This window comes from Vespa mandarinia, chromosome 1, assembly GCF_050613455.1.
Source record: "Vespa mandarinia isolate Hongniang chromosome 1, ASM5061345v1, whole genome shotgun sequence".
Lineage (NCBI taxonomy): Eukaryota > Metazoa > Arthropoda > Insecta > Hymenoptera > Vespidae > Vespa > Vespa mandarinia.
Window position 1 is genome coordinate 13,850,001 of NC_140810.1, and position 15,740 is coordinate 13,865,740.

The 15,740-nt window shown below is 33.1% G+C and overlaps 1 protein-coding gene across 2 annotated transcripts in view; it reads left to right on the top strand.

The window, feature by feature from the left end:
* LOC118447746 (ubiquitin carboxyl-terminal hydrolase 48) overlaps positions 1–9,604 on the top strand; it is a 76,523-nt gene extending 66,919 nt beyond the window's left edge. Inside the window, exon 17 of one of the 2 annotated variants that reach the window (XM_085657995.1) lies at positions 9,120–9,604. In XM_085657995.1, coding sequence (XP_085514121.1) covers positions 9,120–9,127 — 8 coding nt within the window. In that variant the 3' untranslated portion in view covers positions 9,128–9,604. The remainder of the gene's footprint in view (positions 1–9,119) is intronic. The other variant, XM_085657984.1, reaches the window with a different exon arrangement.
* Positions 9,605–15,740: the final 6,136 nt, after the last annotated feature.

A 15,740-nucleotide genomic window follows, 5' to 3' on the forward strand; every position in this document is an offset into this window, starting at 1 on the left:
AACCCCGAAGATACCCGGAGATTGCTGAAGATTGCCGAAGATGATGGCCGATAATGGCCAATGAATGTTGTCGTCGTCGTTGTCGTCGTCATCGTCGGTCTTCCCCGATTGTCATTGTCGGTCTTCTTCAGTCGTTGTCGTCGGTCATCCTTAGTCGTCGTCGTCATTATTTTCGGTCGACGTCATCATCATCGGTCGTTGTGGTCGGCCATCTTCGGTCATCGTTGTTCTCGTCGGCCATGTTCGGCCATCGTCATCGTCATACTCAGTCTTCCTCGGTTGTCATTGGGTCATTCTTTGGTCATCGTTTTCGGCCGTCGTCGTCATTGTAGTTATCATCGTCGTCGTCATTGTCGTTATCATCGTTGTCGGTCATTTTCGATCGTCGTCTTCGGCTGTTGTCGTCATCGACGTTATCGTCGTTGTCTATCCTATTCGGTCGTAGTCGTCTTCAGCTTAAAATTAGAATTTTACGCAATACATTTCCTGAAACGACCAATAACCGACTGTCTACAGATCTTTCAATTGTTTCACATTCTTGGTTACGAGTCTTGGTCAAAGTCTGCGATTTCGTAAGACATCATTTTTACGTAATACTTTAATTTTCACAGATCAAGGTCATGTTATTGTACATATCAGAATGTATTTTTTTATCTGTTACATGATGCAATAAAAAAAAAAGTAATTATGTGTCAAAAAACACCGATGACTTTGATAACTCCGAAAAAAATAACTTCGTGAAAATGTTTTATTCTATACATATATATAATATTTTATTTAGTAAGCCAAAGAGATATTTAGGTTGCCTTACTTAAAAGGATCACCCTGTATATATATATATTTTTTTTTTTTTCTTTTTTTTTCCTTTTAAGAAATTTTATCGGAAATTCATATTCACTGTATTGATTTAGATAATATTTACGGTGGATAAATATTTATTTATTCAAGTTTTAGATGTTTATATTATACAGAAAAATTTAGTTTAATTATTCATCAATTTTTTTGTTTTTATTTTTTTCGGTAATTTTCTATCCTTAAATATTGAGATATTTTTTTTTATCTATATATTATTATTAGATATTTTATATTATTTCATTAGAAATTTCATTAGAAATTCGTATTCATACTATATTGATACACATGGTAATCTAATGGAGGTGTCATCATGCAAAACTATTCGTACGTCGAAATAATAATAATAATAATAATAATAATAATAATAATAATAATAATAATAATAATAATAATAATAGTAATAACAATAATAATAATAAAAAAAAAAAAATGAAAAAGTAAAGAAAGAAAAACAGTAGGGAAAAAAACCAAAATGAAAAAATAAAAAAAAAAAAAAAATAAAAACCGAAGAAACGTTAAAAACAAAGGGAGAAAGTAGAGAAAAGTAATGAAAATGAGAAAAATCTGTGAAGAAAAATCACGTCGGATTATTAGGGCAGATTTTCACCGTCGGATTCGACTCATCCACGGTTGTCTCGTCGTTGTCGTAGTCGTCGTCGCCCCTGTGCGCTAAGTTTTTACTTATTTTCTTGCTAATCCTAACAAATGCCACGCTCATCAAAGCTTTTTCCCTAATGCGAACCCGCATGCGAGCGTTAATCTTGACCGAACGTTACGCGGTTTTCCGCGTTCCTCGCGAAAAGGGAACGTTTGTTCGTTAAGCGGAACACATTATTAACAAACCTTGATACTCCGGTGTCCTTTGCCATGGCTAATCTTGTTAAATCGTCTCTCTCTCTCTCTTTCTCTCTCTCTCTCTCTTTCTCTCCTTCTCTTCCTCTCTCTACATTTATTCGTTTATGTAAAGCAGATAAGAAAAGAAAAACAAGAAAAAAGATAGGAAAGTTGTCGTACGTATAAAGATTCAATTTTATTCAACAAAAATTTTACTATGTATTATTATAGAACAAAGAAAATGTCTAACGAAATTTTACATCTTTGAAGTTCCATATAAATAGTTTTTCCGGGAGAGAGAGAGAGAGAGAGAGAGAGAGAGAGGGGGGGGGGAGAAATATTAAATAAAAAGGGTAAGAAGAAGTGAGAAAAGAGACTGGTTGGGGTACGGTTGAACAAAAAGCTCTCCTCTCTCTCTCTCTCTCTCTCTCTCTCTCTCTTGTCTCGAGTTTTGTTTCTAACGAAGGAAACAGAAACCTCTGTCTTGACGAGGACGAGGACGAGGACGAGGACGAGGACGAGGACGAAAACGAGGACGAGGACAAGGAGGAAAAGGAAGAGGTAGAGAAAGACGTAGATGAAAAAAAAAGGGAGGAACACGAGGAAAGATGCGTCAGAAGAGGAAAGGCCAAAGAAATATTGACCGTGGCCCGTGCACATGTAAAAATATATTTTTGTTTATTACTTCTTTTCCTTCTTCTTCTTCTTCTTCTTTTTTCGTTTCTTTTTATAATTATCGAGAAGAAAAGAAAAAGAAAATATGTAAATACATCCGAAGATTTTCTTCGATCTGGTATCTTTTTTTCTTTTTTATACATGCATACATTTTTTATAAATAAATAAATATATATATATATGTACACATACATTTATCACAACAATCTTTCCTTTCTTTAACGCGAACGAACAAGTCGATCGTTTCCGTTGAGTTTTCCTTCTTCGTTTTGGGCCACGCAAAGAAGACAAAACTATCTCAGGGGGTGCAGACAATGGGGGAAAACTGGCTAGTCAAACGCAAAGCTGAGATGACAAATGAAAGGAGATATTCTCGTTGCTAGATAGAAAGAGAGAAAGAGAGAAAGAAAGAGAGAAAAGGGGGACGGGAAAGAGAAATACCGTTTCATTAGTAGACTAGATACATCGCGGACTTGTCTGCTTCAGCTCCCTTACTCTCTTCTTCCTCTTCTTCTTCTTCTTCTTCTTCTTCTCTCTCTCTCTCTCTCTCTCTCTCTCTTTTTCTCTTTTTCCTTCTCTTCTTCACGAAGAGAACATTGGCGTAGCGAAGAGATCCGATCGACGGAAAAGCATAGTACGAATGAAATAAAAGCTGGAGTAATAAGTAAAGGGGGGAAGCGTAGGGTGGTTGTTGGTATGGAGTGGGAGGGGGAGGCTGGAGGAAAAAAAAAAGAAGAACAAAAAATTTCGTAACAAACGTAGCGCATGTCTTAGACCAAGTAATGCTGTCCTTCTATGGAATAACGAGGAGGGGTTGGACTCGCTCGAGCACGAGTGGAAACGTGTTAATTAACGGCAATTAAAACGCGGTTATGTTGGATTCTGCTCGCTTCCTGGGTTTCTCTATAGTAAAGTCACGATGATATTCCTTGCGTATCGTTTTCCTTTGCTTTTGCATTATTTTTCAACGAGCTTCTAACTTCGTACTTATGTATGTATGTATGTATGTATGTATGTATGTATGTATGTATTTATGTATGTATGTATGTATCTATGTATGTATGTATGTATGTATGTATGTATGTATGCATGTATGCATGTATGTATGTATGTATGTATGTATGTATGTATGTATGTATGTATGTATTTACATATGTATTTATTTGTGTTAGTATATGTATTTACGTTTGTATATTACGTTCCTTCCCTTACCCTCGTATAATCCCTTTTAACAATTCCTTCGTTTCCTACGTAATAACGTTTACGTTTCCTCTTTTGTTGGCATCGACCGTTCAAATCTAACCGTGGTATATCGCACGAAGAGTCTCCATAATTAATTTTTATTTCCATCGGTGCTCGTTAATCGACTTTCGAGCGAGTTAACGAGTAAAGTATTAAGTTACTTGCGTGACTTTAATTAGTTTGATATTCAGGCGTTGACTTTGACTTGTGGAAGTACAAAGTGATAGATCTTCATGTTATGAGAGAGAAAGAGAGAGAGAGAGAGAGAGAGAGAGAGAGAAAGTGATGGAGAGGGAGAGGAAGAGAGAGAGAGAGAGAGAGAGAGAGTAAAGAATATAATATTAATCTAATCGATTAGATCGGCTTAATGAATGATACGTTAAACCGTATGTTGCTAACTATAATAAATCTTTTTTTTTTTATTTCTACAATAAGATTATATACTTCTTTGCGTTTTGTTTATTTATTCATTTATTTCTTTTTTATTATTATTTTAATTTCAATAATATCTTAATTTTGATACTCAACGTGAAAATGTTTGATTGCGTTTACTTTTTTCCTTTTCCCTTCATATTTTATTATATACAATTAACTGGATTTTATTTTTAGCATTCTATGAATGCAAAAGGATATTGCATAAATTATACCATAAATATTAATTAGATCAATACATAGATAATATATTGAAATTTTAAATATTAATAATCTGTATTAATAAATCATACAGTTTTTTATTAATTATTGTAAAAAATTACTGACATTATCAATTCTTTGAAAATTAGACATGGAATTTTCAATATCTCTCAACATTTTTTACATACCATTGATCTGAACTCTATACTCCCTGTTCGTCAAATAATATCAAAAAAAAAAAAAGAAAAAAAAGAAAAGAAATAAAAGAAGAAAAATAAAAAAAGCAAAAAGAGGAAAAGAAAAACAAATATATATATATATATATATATATATATATATATATATATAAATAAACGAAGATATAATCAAAACCGAAGAAGGAAGAACCAGAAACGTCCACTTGACGTAGCCTCTTCGTAAATGCCTCTGGTACATTTGACGTATGTAAGCGTGAAAGACACGGAGGAGACTTGATGTATTCGATTTCGAAAGAGAGAAAGAAAGACAGAGAGATAAAGAGAAAGAGGGAGAGAGAGAGAGAGAAAGAGAATCACCAATAAATTCAGTATCGATGTGCTTCGCTGGAGAACATCCAGAATCGAAGTCATGGCTCGACAACAGCTGTCATCGGTGCTCTCGTTTGGGACTCGCGCGAGGTAGCAGCTCCTAAAACAGTCGATCGCTTATTGGGACCATCTACCACGAACGAAAAAGTTCATCGGTAGACGCATCCACCACCCTCCTCCTCCTCCTCCTCCTCCTCCTCTTCTTCTTCCTCTTCCTCCTTTTCCTCCTACTGTTCATCCTCTCCTTTCCTTCTTTCTCCTCTTTCTCATTCTCCTCCTCTTTCCTTTCTACTCTCTGCTCTCTCATTCCGCTCGCGACCGCTTACAGTTCGTGGAACGACGTTTCCAATTCGCGTCGCAGCGATTTTTTGTAATTAATCTTTAGAACTCTCTCGCAAGGGAGGAAGGTAGGCTCGTAGGGAGAAGGAAGAAAGAAGGAGAGAGAGAGAGGGAGAGAGAGAGAGAGAGAGAGAGTGAGAGAGTGAGAAAGAGAAAGAGAGATAGTGAGTGAGAGAGAAGCAAAAGAGGAGGATAAACGAAAGGGAATAAAAGCGAGTAAAGGCAGTGAAGGAGTGGGGTAAAGGGGGAGGTGAAGAGGGGAGGGTGGTAAGGGGCTAAGAGGAGGAGGAAGAGGAGGAGGAGGAGGAGTAGGAGACCAGTCTGCCGCGGTGTATCTGCTTTTTGCGGGCGTCAGATGACAGTCGCTTATTTACCGGGGCCCGCGGCCATCTTGCTGCGATCTGACTTAAGAAGGAGGCCCTCGACAGGCGAAAAAAAGAGAGGGAGGCTTAAAGCGAGAGGCGCTTCGTACCGAAGACTCGGCTCGAATTAATCGATCGGTTATCAACGTCCAAGAGAATCGTGAAAAGGAGCTCGGATGACAGAAAGAATTGAGGAGAGTGGAACGAACGCAAACCTTTCGGTTTCTCTTACTTCCTTGCTTCCTTGCTTCCTTGCTTCCTTCCTTTCCTCTTTTCTTTTCTTCCTTTCTTTCTTTTCTTTTCTGTTTTTCTTTCTTTCTTTCTTTCTTTCTTTCTTTCTTTCTTTCTTTCTTTTTCTCTTTCTTTCTTTATTTATTTCTTCTTTACTTTTTTTTTCTTTTTCCTTACTTGAAACATTTTTGAAATAATCTGTCGATGTCGATATTTCATTTTACGTTCGATTACAATTTTATCGTACGAATTATTTTTAGGTCAATAGATATTTTATAATATTATAATTAGTTTCAATTGATAATTCATAATTTTAATTATTTTTTGGAAAATTTTATATTGATATTTTAAAGCTCGAATGTTTTTAGTTATTACGTCATTTAATTGTTTTTCACTCATTAGGCGAATCTTTGTATTAATTTTTTCGTTGATTCTCTTGTTCTTTAAAATGTTTTTTCAGAATAATCAAAAATCATTTATTTTAAGATTTTTAATTGTCATTGAATCGTTTAACGATTCAGTCATTATTCATTGACTATTGGTTTTAGAAAATTATTTGAAATCTATCAAGAATTATTTATCGATGATCTTCGATTTTATTTTTACTTTTATTTTTATTATAAAAGATATTTTTGCGCTACAAGATGTAGATATTTTCAATTAATCGTATCGTTTATTTATTCAATGAATCATCACGTTTCTCTTTTCTTTATTTTTCTTTTCTATTTTTTTCGTTTTTTTTTAAATAATTCTTTAGATATTTGATTATTCCAAATTCGATTCTATCTATTCCAAGCTTTATTTCAAATACCAATTACATTCATATACATTTTGATACCAATAATTTATATAAATTTATATATATATATATATATATATATATATATTTATATAATATTCTAAATATATTGAAAAATTCGTACTTTTATATTATTTCGATTAGTTATTCGATTTAGTTATTTCGATTTAGTTATTCGAACTAATACAAGTCTAAGCCTAGTCATTAGGACGTGTCACTAGTGATTCCCTACGATTCGCTTTTCCGTTTTTTCTCAAATCGCAATTTCTCGCAAAGTTCCCAAGAGCGGGAAATAAGCGTGGAATTCTCGAGGCGTTTCTTGAAAGAGCTCGACCGGGCCGCGTTCTCCGACGAATCCTTTATTTTCGGTAATTTCGAGACAAATGGTTGGACGACTTGACGGGCCATTATAATGACATTAGCACCACGGGGTTATCAGGGTGTTCGTACGCGAACCGAAAAATCTTTTCGCATCTCTTCTTTTTCTTTTTTCTTTTTTCCTTCCTATTTTTCTTATCAATTTTTGTTCGATCGATCGAACAAAGCAATTCATCGATAATCGATCAAGAACTAAAACGATAAAATTCAAAAAAATTTCGAAATGCAAAAGTAACTATTATTTATCTTTTATTTCCAAAATATAAAGTAATTCGAAAATTCGAAATACTTAAGACATTTTTGAATGATCGAAGTATTAGATACCGAAAAGAGAGAGAGAGAGAGAGAGGAAAGTTAAAGAGAGAAAGAGAAAGAATTAAAGAGAGAGAGAGAGGAGAGTTAAAGAGAGAGAGAGAAAGAAAAGTTAAAGAGAGAGAGAGAGAAAGAATTAAAAGGAGAGAGAGGAGAGTTAAAGAGAGAGATAGAGAAGGAGAGTTAAAAAGAGAGATAGAGAAGGAGAGTTAAAGAGAGAGAGAGAGAGAGAGAGAGAGAAAGAGAGAGAGGAAAGTTAAAGAGAGAGAGAGAAAGAATTAAAGAGAGAGAGAGGAGAGTTAAAGAGAGAGAGAGAGAAAGAATTAAAGGGAGAGAGAGGAGAGTTAAAGAGAGAGATAGAAAGAGAGAGAGAGAGAGAGAGAGAGAGAGAGAAAGAGATCGAAAGGTAGAAAAGTAGTCGCGTCGCGTACCGTCCAACTTTTTCGTGCTGCGCGCTTCCCATCCTCGAAGGCTTCACTGTGGAATTGGGAGGAATTAAAAACGAAGTAAAATAAAGCAAAAGAATCGTTCGACGTCGTAGCCGGTGATGCCTTTGTGATGTTCTTGGTGAGGCCGCCTTGACTTTCATCTCTCCCTCTCTCTTTCTCTCTCTTTCCCTCTCTCTTCACCTTTCTTTTCGTCCTCGCCAACGGACCTCCCTCTTTCGGTTTAGTTATCCGTCGGCTACTCTATCTATCTCTCTCTCTCTCTCTCTCTCTCTCTCTGCCTCTCCCTCTCTCTCTCTCTTTCCCTCTCCAACAACGGAACTTCACCTTCCACAAGGAACTAATTTGAAACTTGTGCGAGCGGTCCTCTTCGTCGAGCGGGCGTAGAACGCAAAAACTAATCATCCACCCCCTTTCACATTCGATATTAGCATTTCTAATTCGTCTATCTCGAATTAAAGCACATCCGAATCTGGGATATGTTAGTTCTTCTCCCGTGGTCGTCTTCTCTACATTGGACAACTCTTACTTTCGTTTCGATGGACTTTGTCAGTTCTCTTTTCTTTACTTTTGTTTGGCAGTTTTTTGTTTTTCTTTTTTAGTCTTTCTTCTTTTCTTTTCTTTTTTCGTTTCTTTTTTTCCTTTTTTTTTCTTTTTTTTTCTTTTTTTTTTTTTTTTCATTCCACAAGCATCCTTTCAAATTCTTTCTGTATATTTATTATTCCCCTGCACGGATTAATGCGACGTAACAAAGTTATTGTAACGTATAAGAGATAAATTTTGATAAGCGATTTCGTTAAGAATTGATCTATTTGAGATTTATTCTTTTCAGATATACGTATATTAAATTACGATTAATGGTTTCATTATTAGATTAGTAGATATTTTTAATTCTAGAAATGAATCGTAGAAACTACTACTTTTACTTCTACTACTACTACTACTACTACTACTACTACTACTACTACTACTACTACTACTACTACTACTACTACTACTACTACTACTACTACTACTACTACTACTACTACTACTACTACTACTACTACTACTACTACTACTACTACTACTACTACTACTACTACTACTACTACTACTACTACTACTACTACTACTACTACTACTACTACTACTACTACTACTACTACTACTACTACTACTACATAATTGATGACGTATCTCGTTGTATGGTATAAACTATCGATCGCATTAATCAACATTTAATTATTTCTATTCGAGCGTGACTTTCCTGGACAGACTTGACGAGCTTCCTGTTCACGATTCGTTCGACAGACGGCAAGAGACGGGTTCCTATCGAGTGAAAGAGGAATGAATGGGTCAGCGTAGGTGGTGAGGGAGAAGAAAAGAGAAGAGAAGAGAAGAGAAAGGGGCTGACCGTCGCAGGACTGGTATTAACGATAATTAGACAATTAATTTCTCGTCCCAGGCCAATGAAGAATATCGTTACCATTACGACTACGATTACGACTACTACGACGACGACGACGATGATGACGGCGGCAACGGCGGCAATGGTGCCGACGACGACGACGACGACGACGACGACGACGACGATGGCGATGATGATGACGTCGATGACGACGTAGCGCACGACGATAAATTTAGCAATTATCGCTCCAACGCGTAATTGAACCGATCTTCCGCTTGAAACTTTGTGGGAAAGCAGTCGACCGAGACATTGGTGCCAATTGACCGATTGCATTAACTTTCTGCAATTGATAATTGCTTCGGAGCGTGTACGAAGTAACCAAGTAACGGATTCGAAAATCCGTCTTAAAGCGAAACCGAATAAGTCTGTTGCATATTATTTCTTTTTTTTTTCGATTTTCTTTTAATATCTTCGTTTTATTTTTTCGAAGGAAGAAAGAAGAAAGATTGAAAATCGATAAGAACAATTATTTTATATGATCATATGTAACTATTTAGGATTGATCGTTAAGGAATGTTTGCATTTTTTTTTTTTTTTTTTTTTTTCTATTGAATTTTCATTGAAATATATTAAATACAATGATGTTTTCATGATTGATGTTTATTTAAAGAGGAAAGGATTGAAAAATTATAAATCAATAGAAATATTTGTCATTTCATATTATTGTACGGATCTATCTTATTTATATGTATTTTGAGTTGATCGATAAAAAATGTTGGATTTTCTTTTTTTTTTTTTTTTTTTTTTATCGAATTTTCATTAGAGTTATACTAAATATAATGTTTGTTTAGAGAGAAAAAGTCGAGAAATGATAAATCGATAGAAACATTATATAATTATGCATATCTACTTATGATTAAGTAACTAAGTTGACCAATAAAAAATATTGAACTTTTTTCTATTGCATTTTCATTTAAAAAATACTAATCTCTGTGTCGTTTATTTAGAAAGGAATAGTTAAAAGGTTTAGATATCGATACAAATATTCATTGCTGTATAATTATATATGCCTAATTATAATTATTGTATATTGGTTTGACCAATAAGATATATATATATATATATATATATATATATATATATATGGAATTTTCTATTAAATTTTTCATTAAAACATACCAAACAATGTTGTTTATTCAAAAAGAAAAAGTCGAAAAATTATAAATCTATAGAAACATTTGTTACTTTATATGATTACACATATGTATTTATCTGTAATTAGATATATGTATTTTGGATTGGCCAATAAAACATGTTGTAATATTTTACTGCCTTTTCATTGAAATATATCAAACACAATGTTGTTTATTTAAAAAGAAAGAATTATAAAAATAAGATATCGTTAGAAACATTTGTCACCGATATAATTATACATATCTATCTTATGCATTTTAAGTTGACGAATATAATTGTTGGAATTTTTTTTTATTGAATTTTCATTATAAAGTACCAAACATAATTTTGTTTATTTATTTATTTATTTATTTAGAGAGAGAGAGAAACAGAGAGAATCAAAAAATTAGATATCATTAGAAACATTATGTATCTAATTATCTATAATTATATTGGTTTAACCAATCAGAAATGTCGAAATTTTCTAATTAAATTTTACATTGAAAATTACTGATTAAATTATTGAAAATTTATGTAGTTACTTATCGGTCATGTTAATATAAATTTTTGAAAAATATTTGAAAAAAAAATTACAAGTCAGATTCGACGTCTGATCCTTTCCACGACGTGGAAGACACGAGATCTTCCCGTGGAACGCGAGGACTCCCTCGAGACTTTCCAGGAAGGCTTTTGGCGTCTTTGCCGAAAGGATTGTCCTCGAAATCCCGCGAATCTTTGAAAATACTATGCGGCCGAATGTTCTCCTTGTCTCTTTCTCGTTCGTTCTCTTGTGAAATTCCATCAATGCCGACGAACCTGACATTCCATTTGTGTTCTTCTTCAATTCGAAGATTTTATATCCTTAAATTTTGCATCTTCCTTTCATTTTCTCTTATTGATTTATATCGATTTCATTAAAATATATTCGACGCTTATTACATACTATTATTATTATTATTATTATTATTATTATTATTATTATTATTATTATTATTATTATTATATAAATTATTTGTTATTTGTATTTTTAAACTACAAAATTAATGTATGTGTATATATATATATATATATATATATAAATGTATATGTAATACTTATTAGACAACATATGGACACATCAATGAACAGAACAAGAATCATCTGAGGAACTAACGAATTACGTCAAACATGAACATTTGATTTTTCTTTTTTCAATTGTATCATGTAAATCATCAAAATTTTCTTTTTAACACGTCGAATGAAACTTAGGCAATCTGATAAGGCCATATTTCATTCAAATTATTGCGATCATTTTATGTACAATGAAACATGATCATGATATGGTTCATATTGTCATCAGATATAGCATAATTATCATGTACAATGAAATTTTCATATGGTATCACGTACAATGGGCCATATATTTTATATTACTACTAAATTTTATATTACTTCTGACGTATAATTTATATCACGTATATTTTATAATTGTATTTTTGATTTCATAAATATTAAAATTCATGTTTTATAATCATTTATACAAATAATTTATAAACGATGTTTATATAATGAAAACATTCAAGTATCCAAAGCATTAAATAAAAACAATAATAAAAATTGAAAATAATTTTGCAACAATAACAATCGTAATATAAGTATATATATATACACACACATACATATATATATATACATTATATATAATATATATTATAAATATATACAGTTAATTCATTAGTTAATTAATTAATAATGTCAGCCCATTAATTAATATAATATAATAATATTAATTATATTAATTAATTGTCTTTCGTACTGAATTTCTATGATAGCATTTAAAGATAAATCTATCTTTTTCTAATAATTTAATTTATACGAACTTAATTATATATACATATCTATATCCATATCTATCTATCTATATATATATAGATATATATGTATGTATATATATATATATATACATACATATATATACATATATATATATAACAAGTGCTTTAAAGTCGGCTAATATAAAATACTATATATTAAGTATCTAACCATATTCACAAGAAAAGATACAAACGACCTAAAGATTTCATTACATTCGCATTATATAGTAAAGCGTGTGAGCGTCTCGCCATCATTACCGTGCAAGAATATTCCTAACTGATCCAATTACGTATACGTAAGGGTAAGGCGATGCCACACACTCTCTCTCTCTCTCTCTCTCTTTCCCTCATATACCAAAGCAAAAAAAAGAGGCAGAGAGGATGAGAATGGAAACGGAGATAAAGTTAGGGAGAGAAAGAGAGAAAGAGAAAGAGAGAAAGAGAGAGAGAGAGAACAAGTTTGCGAGAGAGACTTATACCTACATACACATACATATAACATACATATAAATATATCCACGCGAGTAAAGCATAATGCCGGACGTCGGTCCAGCCCTGGACGCAATTATCCCATTTAAATTAAGCCGCATAATTGGACGGCCGTCTATTCACACTCGTAAAGCACCCGCGCGGGCTTTTACAGCCCAGCCTGAAGGAGAGAGGATGAATTTAAGAAGCGAGACGAAGGAGGTGAAGAAGAAGGAGGAGGTGGTGGAGGAGATGGTGGAGGAGAGAAGAAGGAGGTGAAGGAGGAAGAAGAAGAGGAACGGACGCGGCAACTCGGAAAGGATAAAAAAAGGGTATCACCGGAGGCTCAAAAGAGAGAGAGAGAGAAAGAGAGAGAGAAAGAGAGAGAAAGGGCGGTCACTTCTCTCGAAAGGATGCTGCTACCGTTTGCCGCTTAAGAGACGATCTACTCATGCACCTCTCTCTCTCTCTCTCTCTCTCTCTCTCTCTCTCTATCTATCTCTCTATCTCTCTTTGTCTGTCTCTTTCTTTTTCTCTTTTATACTCTTCCTTTTTCTCTACCTAACGAAAATATAGGTACTTTTCGTCTTCCTTTCTATCTTCTGTCTCTTTCTATTATAGATATCGTTCGAATCGAATTTATCATTAAAATAATAACACCTTTCTATTTCAATCGGATTTTCATTATTTTCTTTGAAAGATTAATCTCTAAAGATATTATATTGTATATATGTATATATTTTTTTTTTTACTTTTTTAATATTTTCTTTTTTTCTTTATTCTTTTATGATAATCTCCTCGGACTTTTATCATATTCACCAGGGATTTGTTTTCTAGTATTTGAATATGTTGGAGGAGAAAACACGAGGAGAAAGAAAGAGAGAGTGAGAGAGAGAGAGAGAGAGAGAGAGAAAGAAAGAGAGAGAGTCGCACATACAATGGAGAAATAATTTTCCATTGAGATTGACTCTAAGCCTACCCTCCTTTATAATTCTCTTTTTAAAAATTATATTCGATTGGTTTAAGGACGGTATGTTCTTCATAAACATCAACGTTCTCAATCCTCTTCCCTCAGGCCTCATATGAATTTTTGAATATAAGTTAATTGGATCTACCTAAGGATAAAGTGGAATAAAATTTTTATAGGTAATTGTTTGAAGGATATAAAGATTAGGGTTGGTGTCATCGTGATGAATCGTTGAACTACGCTGATAACTCGTTTAACGATCCTCTCTCTCTCTCTCTCTCTCTCTCTCTCTCTCTCTCTCTCTTTCGTTCTCTTCTTCGACGACCAGACGAGAAAAATCTCGAGTCACGAGAAAAGAGAATTCTCTTGTATCCGAGAGAGAGATAGAGGGAGAGAGAGGGAGAGAGAGAGAGGGAGAAGGGGCGAAACGAAAAGGGCAAAAGGGTGGAAGTAGAAAACTCGGGAGGAGAAGCGAGACCACGTGAGATTACGCGGCACAATCCGCAAACGAGCGAACTACGGGACGCGTTCTAATTGCGAATATGACTGTGCTTAATTCTCCCTATTCGTGGTGCCGCGAGGAGTTAGGAATTAACGCGCTAACGCCGGCACGACGATAGAATTATCGTTCATGGGACTGGATTATTAGACTTTCTTTCTCACACTCTATTTCTTTCTCTTTCTCTCACTCACTCTCTCTCTCTCTTTCTCTTTTTTTTCTCATCGATTTTCTCGAAGTTATCGATAATCCTGATTTCTATATTAAGATTTTTAATTTATAAATTATCCTTTCTAAGAAACTTTTCATTTATTCAATTGAATAATTAATTTATTCATTGAAAAATTAATTATTCGTTTGAGTATTTCTGAAAAAAACAAAAGACAAAAAATAAATAAATAAAATGAATTTATTTCTTAATAATGCAAAAATCAGATTAGAAATATTTGTTACCATCAATAATGATAATTTTCAATAATGATATTATATGACGTAATTGTAATAGAATTTGATATTGACATATAAATTACTATAGTCATATAATTTATATAAATATATATATATATATATATATATTAATTTAATTCGATTAGAAAATATTTGATATAAATAAATGGTATTTAATTTATAGTCAATAAATATCTTATACAATTATATATATATATATATATATATATATATATATATATATATATAAATAATATCAATATATTTTATTGAATATTTCTTATTGGCCAAGTCAATAATTATTTTAAACAAGTATTGTGATTATTACGTTGCATAAATGCTACATGATTAATAAGTTATTATTTAATAATTTTCAATAATTTTTTTCTTTGCCTTCTATTTAAAACTAAACAATAATCGTAAAATATCTTTTTGTCTTTTAAAACTCTGACATTAAACAAGCTAAGTTATTACACAAGCTGATACTAAATTATTTTTCTTATAATAGTATTACTTATTGAGATATACAATAATAAAAATTTCAATACTGCTTATTAATCAACTGAATAAAATTCGATCGACTATTACCGATTTTAGACGGTAGATCCATGAAATTGAGCTTCGTCAACGAGCTTCAAGATCTTTGAATATCTATCAAAGATCCGGTTAAGCTGTCTAAGGAAAACGGAGTCTTCTCTCACCGTAAAAATTTAATTCGCAACATCCGACACAAACTCTTCTGTCTCTCTTTCTCTTTTTCTTGATAAATTTTACACTTTGGCAGAGAGAAACAGATAGACGAAAAAGGAAAAGAAGATAAAAGAAGAAAAAAAAACAAAAGAAAAAAGAAAGAAAAGAAAGAAGAACAAGGAAGAAGTAGAGGTACCTTTCAGAGATAGGAAGAAATCGACCGGCAACTTTAAATCTGCAGCTCGTGCGTCACGTTTCGTACCGTTAGACGTTATTGACACCTTGTCTGTTCTCTCTTTCGAAAGATCTCCCGTTCGATCTCGCACGTTCAACGATCTATCTAGCCGCGCCAACGCTATCGACTAACTCGCCAAAGAACTCGCTCACGAATTTATCGAATCGAACTTTTTTTTTTCGAACGAGTTCCTTGCCCCACATTGTTGTGAAATTTTTACGATTAGATCGTTTGAAAGAGGAAGAAAAAAAGAAATGAGAAAAAAATCAACGAAAAAACTACGTCGTATTATATGATTTATCGCACTATATCATTGTAACATTGGACGATCGAAACGAGTAATTCC